This window comes from Perna viridis, chromosome 2 (assembly GCF_037379345.1).
Source record: "Perna viridis isolate PV_CMFRI_1.1 ecotype Kerala chromosome 2, ASM3737934v1, whole genome shotgun sequence".
Lineage (NCBI taxonomy): Eukaryota > Metazoa > Mollusca > Bivalvia > Mytilida > Mytilidae > Perna > Perna viridis.
In genome coordinates this window covers 48,929,088-48,940,324 of record NC_142446.1, presented here as the reverse complement: position 1 = coordinate 48,940,324, position 11,237 = coordinate 48,929,088, and the positions used below count along the sequence as shown (strand labels likewise).

Sequence of the window (11,237 nt, the reverse complement as noted above, 5' to 3'; positions counted from 1 at the left end):
TTGTATTATCTTCCGGTGGTTTATATTTTTAAGCGCACTTTTCAGAATTTTGTAAACAAATTGTCCTAAAACTTTATGATGTCCGAGGAAATAGAAGAAGCGAACTCCCAACAAGAGACAGCACCGCAAAGACATGTCAATTTAGAAACAGGTTTGCAAACGAGAGAAGCTCCTCCTTTTTAGAGCTTCCATAGATTTATTGATTGTTGCAATATTGTTGGGGTTTAACGCCCGAGCAACAATATTTCAGCTATATTCAGGCGATGAACATGATATGGATGATACATTGAACATAAATGATGATCATGTGAAACAAAGGATGGGATACAAGGATAATAGGGTCGACAAATTTTGATTGCCACTAGAAAAAGGGGGATGGGTAAGGTCGGGAAATTTAGCCTCCTGTGCCGCTGTGGCGGAGCGCAAAGGTTCCTACTCCTATCAAATACCACGGAAGGGTTCTTTAACGTGCGAGGAACGTGGCATATTTACCAACACAGTGCACCACTATGGTTTGCGGTCAGGTTTTCCGGTCAGGGCTACCCCATTCCACCACCTGGGGCACACATCCCAGTTGCTCTGTGGGCAAAGCGCCTAGCCCCCGGCTAGGTTTCTGAGCACTATTTAGTCGCCTTTTATGACAAGCTTAGCGCTTTGGACACCCGAGCTTCCATAGATATGCCCCATTTCATTTTCAAGCCTTAAGTAAGGCAGTTTACAAGTCACTTGACAAGTGATCAGAATAATACATTCTAATATGTCGTCCTATAAAGGCTTTGAGACCACAACTGTGGTTGATTTTCGATTGTTATATGAGCAGCACATGACTTACTGTGACGTGTGTGTGTGTGAATTACTGCTCACCTTAAATGTAAACAAACACATTAGCTGTTTTATTCATTTCAGTTAAGTGAATGAACACCAGATTCATATTTAAAAAAAAAGTAGTAAACATGTTTTAAAAAAGTTACATTTTATTCTATAGAATGCACTTATACATGTACACTGTAGCACTTTCCACATGCACCATCATGTATGAAAACAAACAAGAGCAATCGTCAGTGACTGAAACATAACACCTGTCCATGTATGAACTCTGGGACCTTATAATGCAAACAACTATTGCCATATCTAACATTCTACTTAATTTTTTAAAACATTCCAAATATTTGTAAGATAATTGGAAGAATAGTTCCTGCTTAGATGTTTTTTAGCTTTGTATGAACCATCATCCAAATTGCTAATCTAGAAAAAAACTGGTACGAAAAATACCATACTCAAGTCTAGTCTGAAATGTTTATTTATTATTATATGCTTATTTTCTATTCATGGAAAGTAAGGCCATGAAAAATGTGATATCGTTTAACAGACTGAGTACACCTTATCTAAGTCTTTCTTGCATTTGAGACAACACAGCATTTTCAAAGTCTTCAAATGCATATGGTTGATCCGGTCATAAACAGAAGCCAGTCAGCAGCATTGTGACCACAAAAATATTTATCAATAATACATACAAAGATGTAATAAACATGTTCATGAAACAACACTCTAGAGTCTAATGATATGGTTGAAGTAAAGATGAACCTGTGCCAAAAAAATAAAAAGAAATGAAATGCTGACCTACCTACCCTATTTTTTAAATAATGTAACCATATACCGACATTTTTTTTCTCGTCCATAGAATATTTTTAGGCTTTAGAAATACATAAAATACCAATTAGATATACCGCAAATTTCTATACATTGTATACATAATTCAGGGAGTGACCTCTCATCAGCAGCATTATAATCAAAGGTGTAGGAAGATTTCAATGCAATAAATAAAGTAATGCTGCAAATTTTGATGAATATAATAAAATAAAATCTGATGTAATTCAGGGTAAATGATGAAGAGCAAGAACAAAATTTATTTGCTACTTAAAATTCATCAACAATCATATCCTGTATGAATATCTTCTTACCTCTTTACTGTGACGTGCCATTTTCTACCATTATAAGAAAAAGTTCAAATTTTGAGGTTTTTTTTGGTTGGAAACAAACTGGAATATATATATATATATATATATTTATGTATGTGTACATGTAGGTGTGTGTGAACTCATTTAAGAAAAAGTGAAGATGGGTGACCATGAGTGAAGTAAACTTCAATAATTATACATACTAGTAACTTAAAGGAGACGACTATGTTATAAAGCAAGTCATACATATCGAAACTAATCTTAAATGTTCATGATAATGAAATTGAAACAAAAGAATTTCTTTTTCTTAACTGACTAATTACAATTTATAATTAGGGAATTTGAATTTCCTGCACCTATGGGCGCGACCATGATCAGTTAAGCAGTAAAGTCACGAAGTTGGTTTGAAAGTGAAAGTAAATAGTTAACTGATTACAATGTCTGAAGAAAGCAAATTTTGGACTTTTCCCCTATTATTTCAACCTAATATAAACAGAAAAAGAGAGTGAGGCACAACGTGTAAGCAAATAGACCACATTGACGAACAACAGGATTAACAGCTAGAAGAATAGTATATGTCTGAGGAAAATCTAATGGCTACTTCCATGGAATGTTGGTGTTGCCAGTCAAAAAACTTTCATATTTCTCTTTTATCATTCGTGCAATTGTAAGCTTGACAAGACAGCAATGTTTTGGTGATTAGATAAACAGGATTGTAGAAATATTTACGGAATATTCTTTGTTTGCATATTATTTGCAGAACTTGTATCAGTACTGAACCGACTTACTGACATCACAAGCCAATTGGAAGCTATTGGTAAAAAGAAAGTCCGCTTGTGATCTTTCTTCAGATAGGAGAGTTCTGCAAGATGGCTATCCACATATTTTTCGAATTTCGCATAGCCTTGAGCATTTTACAAAAGCACATTTTGCATTAAAGGTTATTTATTTTTGTTAACGTGTGTATGATTTTTCAGTAGAGCCTAACTTAATGCATGGGTAGTCTTTTCCTTTAAAAAAAAACAGCAAAACCATAAAGCAAGAGGTTTAGTGCAGTATAAAACCTGTCAAACTCATCATCATTATCATCGAAAATACCTACACTTTCTAGTTGTTACCATGATTTTGCCTTTTTTTATATAGATTTTACTATTTGACTATTGCCTAAGGTATATCAGTTCAGTAATTTTGTTCTTGTCCTTCATCATTAAGTAGAAAAAAGATAAAGCTGATTTCAATAGATTTTCATTAATGTTTGTTTGGTTTTTTTTGTATTTTTGTTTATTATTTTTTTGATGAGGCAAAAAAATAATAGTCTTGTTTCCTGCTACCAGTCACCAATAAAAATAGGGTCGGTAGGTAAAAAATATTTTTTTTTCATTGACTTTTTGATACATATGATCTACCACAGTAATATGATTTGACACAATGTCTGTTATCATTTGTTAAGCACTCCCTAAGTTAATTCCTGGTTTTCTTTGTCCATGGAATCTCTATGTTTAAAACTTCAAGATTTTTATTTCTTCTTGGTAGTCAGTAATGATGGCTGTAAGTACATTATAACAGGATTATTAGATTTATCAGTAATTCCCAGCTGTTCATTTAGTCACATGCTTCATTTACAAATGTATGCATTTGTCATCCAAATATGGAAAAATGAGTTTTGCTATAACAGTAAAGGTTTGAATTCCATCATGTTAATAAGGTACATGTATATTAATCTTGAGTTGGGTTTCAGTGTCAGAAATTCTGAGATTGAAAGCAGCTTATGTTGTTGTAAATATCTAATATTGTGCTCTACTGTTACTGCTTAGCTTCTTTAATTATGTAATCGTAAGTACATTTTTTGTAGAAGCCCAAATTACTCAAAAATTGGCTTTGGTGTGCGTTATTAACTTTAACAACTTAATTGTACTACTTCTCTTTAAATTTTACAGATTTTGGTCCTATAGAGGTTCCTCCAGCACCACAAACTGTGGCTACTTACAGTATTAATGGACCAAGACTGATGATTACACATATTGTAAATGAAAATTTTAAATCATATGCAGGTGTACAAACATTAGGACCATTTCACAAGGTATGGGTGTAGCTTTCATATCAGTTACTGACTCTTTTTATGCCCCTGCGACAAACTGTCGGGGGCATATTAATTTACCCCTGTCCGTTTGTCCGGATTACACATGATCATGGCTTGTCCTGCTATATCCTCGTACAGTTTTTGAACTATGTCTAAAATATTTTACAGGATATTTCTACACATGTTAAAGGTGTGCAGGGCCAAAGGATTTTGATTTTCATGAAATATTATGGAAATTGGTGATAGTTAGACTTAGTCATTTTCGTCAGAAATAGGGCTCTATGGCTTGTCCGGCTATCTCCTGATACAGTTTTTGAACTACATCTAAAATATTTTACAGGATATTTCTACACATGATGGAAGTGTGCAGGGCCAAAGGATTTTGATTTTTATAGATATTTCGGAAATTGGTGATAGTTACACTTACTAATTTTACTCAGAAATAAATGGATTATGGCTTGTCAGGCTATTTCCTTGTACAGTTTTTGAACTACATCTAAAATATTTTACAGGATATTTCTACACATGATGAAGGTGTGCAGGGCCAAAGAATTTTGATTTTCGTCAGAAATAGGGCTATGGAGCTTGTTTGGCTGTCTCCTGTAGTTTTTGAACTACATCTAAAATATTTTTGCAGGATGTTTCTACACATGATGGTGTGCAAGGTCATAAGATCTTGATGTTCATGAAATATTACGGAACTGGGTAATAGTTGGACTTAATAATTTTTCTCAGAAATATTCTCCAAGCAACAAAGTAAGGGATTTGTTATTTGGGGTATTAACATTTTCTATGTGTCCATCAGTCTGTCCATCAGTCCTTTTTTTCTCATCGCAACTAGTCTGACACAACTGAACAGAATTTCATGACACTATATGGCCAGGATGCAATGTGTAGATATGCATATATTAAAGAAATTCTGATCCCCAAATTTGTTGAGTTACAGTACTGGTACAGTTTGTCATTGCAAGTCTTGGAAGGATTGAGCTGAACCAACAGACCAATAGTATCACAAGTCTTCGAAGGATTTCTGAATCTGCAAACCATGTCTTCATATAAAATAAACATGTTCTGAATTTGGCAAATCTAGCGAGAAGGGTCATCAATAGTGTCATACAGACAAATTTGATTTACTAAAAAAAATCACTACCGGTACTAACAAATGACACTGGGGCTCCTGTGACAAACATGGCTTCTAGTTTTCTTTTATCAGTTAATAGTAACTTTTTTTATCAATAATTGATACTCTAATTAGAAGTAGAGGATTTTTTAACAAACACTTGAGTACTGTGATGTTAACAGACCTGATTTTGTAAAGTATTTTGAAAGCAAACATATTACCCTACCTACTAAATCAAATGGTCCATAGTCCGGACTACTTTTTAGCTCACATGGCCAAAGTGAGCTATTGCCATCACTTGGCGCCTGTCATCGATAACAATTTTTCAAAACTCTTCTCCTCTGAAACTAGTTGACCAATTGGAACCAAACTTGGTATGCATGTTCCTTGGGGTATCCTGCATAGAAAAACATGGCTGCCGTTACTAAAAATAGAACATAGGGGTCAGACAGTAGTTTTTCGCATATATCTCCAAAATCGTTAGGTTTAGCCAAATTCTTTCAATTACTGAAATGATCCTTATTTTTAGGACTACAAAAGTCTTTGGGCATAAAATTTGTCAGATGAGTTCTTATAAGAGTTATTGCCCTTGACGGGAAAATGAGTTTTTTTTGTTTTTTTTTTTACAGTTTTCAGCCTATGTCTTGAAAACTGATAGATTTAGACCTTCATTTACTGAAACGATCCTTATGATTAAGTCCTATCAAAGTTTTCTTAAGTCAAAATTGTTGGACAACTTGTTTAATTTATTGCCCTTGAAAGCCAAAATTCAACCAGGTGAGCGATTCAGGCTCCTGGGAGCCTCTTGTTTACACTTACATGTATTTATAGAAAACTATATGAAACAAACTCCAAAGTACATGTAATTAAAAAACCTGTCTTTACCAGATGCTTTTAACTTTCCCTTTGTATCAATGTAAACCAAACACCTGTTGAAAGCAAATCCATTTTAAAATCTGATGGGGTTTTGGTTTAGACAGGGCTCACTGTTTATTTATTCAGTTTTTAAAGATAGGATTTCTGTAGGAATTGTTTAACAAATTTATTTAAATATGTTTAAATCATAAATTACTATATAATTTCTCATTTCAGAGTTTTACATCTATTGTTGGCCCAAATGGAAGTGGTAAATCAAATGTGATTGATTCTATGCTTTTTGTGTTTGGTTTCCGTGCCAACAAAATAAGGTCAAAGAAAATAAGTGTACTTCTACACAATAGTGAGAACCATAAAAACATAGAGAGCTGTACAGTTGCTGTTCATTTCCAGAAGATTATAGACACTGGGGTAATATTTTAGAAATTGGAGACATTTATCTTTTTTTTTTAAGGGTTGTTTAAAAAAAAATTGCAATAGACTCACTGTTTAACATTTTTGTTGTTGTTTTCATCAAGAGGCCAAGTTGTTGATGAAAAACCGATGCAGGGGGCACATACCAAATTCTGTTTCAATTTGTTTTTCTTTTGACAATTTCAGTTCACATTACGTTATGGCCGCCTACGATACTAACAATCAAATTCTTACTTTTTATTTTGTGTCATGCATAAGTGGCATTGTTTTGTAAAACATGGCGTATCCATGAAGGACACACATCTCTTAAAATGTATAGTGATATGTACCATCAAACACATCCAATATCCTGATATGTATCGTTTGAGAAAAAAATGTATCGTTACATCCCAAATACTGAATATATATTATTACATTGTATGTAGTTGTGGAGTTTAAGAAGAATGTGAAACTGAGACTTTGTCTGTCTCCTACCCACATAACAATGAATTAATGAAAAAAAATAATTTTATCATCATAAAAAATGTGGCAAACAGTTTAAGTGCATGTGTGATTAGATTATTCTTTTTCCGCAGGATGGTGATGAAGATTATACAGTGGTTCCTAATTCTAAGTTTGTTGTGTCTAGAACAGCGTTTAAAGATAATAGCTCATATTACATGCTAGATAAGAAGAAAGCTACATTTAAGGAAGTTGGGAGTGTCCTTAGAGCTAGTGGTATTGATTTGGATCACAACAGATTCTTGATATTACAGGTAAGTTATTTATAATGTACAGTACAGAAAGAGACATACTGTGACTGATCACTGACATAGTGGTGTACCACTTATAGAGTGGCAGAAAGAGACTTACCATGACTGATCACTGACATAGTGGTGTACAGCTTATATAGTGGCAGAAAGAGACTTACCATGACTGATCACTGACATAGTGGTGTACAGCTTATATAGTGGCAGAAAGAGACTTACCATGACTGATCACTGACATAGTGGTGTACAGCTTATATAGTGGCAGAAAGAGACTTACCATGACTGATCACTGACATAGTGGTGTACAGCTTATATAGTGGCAGAAAGAGACTTACCATGACTGATCACTGACATAGTGGTGTACAGCTTATATAGTGGCAGAAAGAGACTCGATTTTTATGTTGATTAGATTGTTAGTTTTCCCGTTTGGATAGTTATACTCTAGTAATTTTTGGGGCCCTTTATAGCTTACTTTTCGGTGTGATCCAAGGCTCCTAATTCAAGATCATACTTAGACTTATTATTATGGTTTATACTTAAATAAATGAAAAATAAAAAAATAAATAAATTGTGACTCAGATGGAGAGTTGTCTCATTGGCACTCATACCACGTCTTATATCTATTCAGTGTGTCTGAATTATCATCAAAGCAACTCCTCCACAATAAAACTTCTTTTGAAACTGAATTTGAACAGTTGTTAAATCACTATGTTGTCATTGCATATTGATATCAAGAATAACCCATTCCAAAACTTCAAAATGAAAGGGTATGGGCTATGGAGTGAATGTGTAGGTGACAAAATCACCAAATTATCAAAGAACAGGGCTTTTACTTCTGTTCTTCATCTTAGAAATTGTCAGAGAGTCTACAACAATGGACAAAATTTCCATACCCTTAAACAAGATAGCCCCCAGTGTGCAAATGAGCAGAATTTTTGATTTTGATAAACATCAATATTACTTTATACTCTCTTGTTCCTCACCTGCACAGAGTGCATGCAAACTTGAGTGATGCTTAAATACAGCAGATTGCCAGTGCTAGGTATACAAGAAGAGAAGTTTTCTTGAAATCATTGATCCCCGATAAAACAAATGGATTTTTTGGACTTCACACAACTATCATGGCAATCATATGGATACATACAGAAATTTCAACTGGTTAGATCAGATACAAAATAATTCATGGTAATACACCAGCTTCATTTACAGTCACTGTTGTACAGTGTGGATCAATAAAACTTCTGCATTATCTTCTGTTTCTCTTCACATACCAAATATCATTGACCTGTGATATAAAGTGGTGGTTGAAAATTTGCTATGGACAAATACTCTTACAATTGTGAATGCCAGAAAGGTAATCCCTACATTCTGGCCTTCAAATTTGCTCTTAGGCAAAACAAAAATCAAGAAGTAGCTATGCATTGAAAAGAGGATATGTGTGCATAAAAATGAATGTTAATATATGAAACGATTTTAAAGTACAGATATGTGAATGCACAAGAGGTAAAAGCATTAGTCTATACATGAATATATGCAACATGCAAGAAATAGGCAAAACAGTGAATATATATGTTTTTTAATCAGTGTCTTAGCTAGGCAAAATGGAGGGGCGCAGCGCCCCACCCCTCTGCCATATTACCCCCTTAGTGCCCATTTATAATTATCTGAAAATTACACTTTTGTTAATAAATTACACCAAGCCAATTAAGAAGTGTCACCTTCATTTACCACATCCTGTCGTAATTAACCCTCAGATATACCTCAGGTAATTATTTGTGATCATTCAGCTGATCAGGGTTGTCAGATGATGATCATTTACAAGTAGAAATTGGATCCCGATTGGATCTATCACCATTTCATGGACAGCCAATCATTGTTTAATAATTATTTTCTTTTGTACAATTAATTTTTAAAATATTTTCAAGTTGACAGGACTATGTTATGTAGAACCATGGGTGTAAACAATTGCTTGTTGCATATGTTTGTTTATTCAATATGTCAGTTATCTCTGTCAGTTCAATTCATTTTAAAATTTTCTATATCGTCAACAGTACAGGTAATTTTTCAAAAGTTATAATTACATTAATTAGAGAAAATAATATAATTATGAAATTGAATTGTAACAATATTGAATATTTGTTACATTTCATGCAACATTTTACCTCATAGTATGTCATAAATGTTAAGAATCACTTGCCCTTAATCTCCTTTATGGTGTGATAGTATACTGCTTTAAATTCTACAAAAGTAATGTTAATTTTTGTCTACACATCATTCTTATATTATTTAATAAGAATACATGCATACATACAAGAAAAGCAAAAAAAAAAAGAATAAAGATATTTCTGACTTAATGGAAACATAAATCTTAAAAAAACTTCAAATACACCAATGTTCCTTTTTGGTTGAAAAACATGCTACGTGTTAAAGTGCCCTCTTCCCTGCGCACCCTCTATTTTCAAATCCTAGCTAGAACACTGATAATGTGTAAATGGAATGAAGCATTCATGAAATCATGCAATGTCTTCCTATTATCTGTATATTATATAAAATTATATAAAAAAGTAATGTATCACCATGGGAATACTGTTAAAGAATATATATAAATTTTAATTTGCTTCTGTGGGTGCCTATAAAGCTTGGGTTTTTACCTCTATGGATGGGTAGGAGTGGAAAAATATCGCTTCTATGGGAGGTTACCACAATTTTCAAGTGCCTTCCCCTGTCCCATGTATGTTTTACTGGAACAGCCCTCAGCAAAAATTCTTGCAACAAGTGTAAACACCTTTGAAAAAGCTCTGGAAGAACAGAACAGAACAGAAATTTTTATTTATATTCGGATGCACATTATAAAAAAATATGCTCTAGTGTGGGAAACCACTGCTCGCCAGCTCGCCAAATACGAGTAGATGTGTAATTTGGCGAGTTCTCATTAGATTACACTTGTCAATTTGGCGACTGTAATTTGATTGGCGAGTTCCAAGGAAAGTTAACCGGCCAACAGCTTATTTAGTTGAACATCCCTTAACATCATACATTAAAAATATGTTCCCTACATATTAAGAAGTTTAGCTTGAATAATTCAAGTGAATTTTGCACGATTTTATTGGCTTGTAAAGCATTGTTTACGATAATACATTTTAATTTCCGGTAAACGGATGTACCAAAACCTACACGACAGTCCCAATCTCATATTAGTAGTCAAATGAAATTATCTTGGTAATTTATGAAATGTTACCTTGCAAATTAGTTGTTAATTGTCAAAATAAAAATGAACAAGAAGCAAATGATAAACATTTTCTTGTTCCATGATGAATCTGTTGAAATATAATTTTACTTTTAAAATATGAGTTCAAAAATGGAGTACTTTAAGTACTTAAAAAACTTCAACAGGAGGGAATATTCGAAATTGGAAAAGTTTTTGATTTATTTAGAAACAAATGAGAAGATAGTTGAAGAAAGAAAAAGAAAGGCAGAAGATAATCAAATCAAACAGAAAATAGATGATGATACAGATAAAAAACCAAAAAATAATTTGCTAGTTGAATTTCTATTTGGCTAGCAAGATCAATATTCCACTAGCCAGTATGGCAAGTTTGGGAAAAAATGGTTTCACACACTGATGCTCTGTAGAGCCTTTATACCGACTCACATAACAAAACAACACATACAAATACAAAAAGTCATTCAGACATACAGATATACCGATACATAATTAGATGCATGCAATACATATATCATTTAAAATACAGACAAATTTAAACACATGCAATGTTAAAGCACTACATATAAAGTACATTGGTAAACTTAACAAGCAAGCTAAAAGCTTAAAATGACCACTGATTATATAAATAAATAATTGAGTAAAATAAATGGTAAGAACATACTAGAGATGAAGCTAAGCTATAAGAATACAGATGATTGAGCCAAATTATCAATATCTGCATAAGCTGCCATCCCAGTTATTTATTAAACTCTTGAAATATACAAGGCTGGTTTCTTTCGAGATATTGAGCAGCAGCTCAATCCATAATGAGGCT

General features: G+C 33.3%; 1 protein-coding gene across 1 annotated transcript in view; it reads left to right on the top strand.

Annotated features, from left to right (window-relative positions):
- The first annotated feature begins 10 nt into the window (after positions 1–10).
- LOC148625568 (structural maintenance of chromosomes protein 4-like) overlaps positions 11–11,237 on the top strand; it is a 36,305-nt gene continuing 25,078 nt past the window's right edge. Inside the window, exons 1-4 of the mRNA XM_088569137.1 lie at positions 11–151; positions 3,896–4,038; positions 6,251–6,445; positions 7,024–7,203. Of these exons, the coding sequence (XP_088425263.1) occupies positions 76–151; positions 3,896–4,038; positions 6,251–6,445; positions 7,024–7,203 (594 nt within the window). The 5' untranslated portion in view covers positions 11–75. The remainder of the gene's footprint in view (positions 152–3,895; positions 4,039–6,250; positions 6,446–7,023; positions 7,204–11,237) is intronic.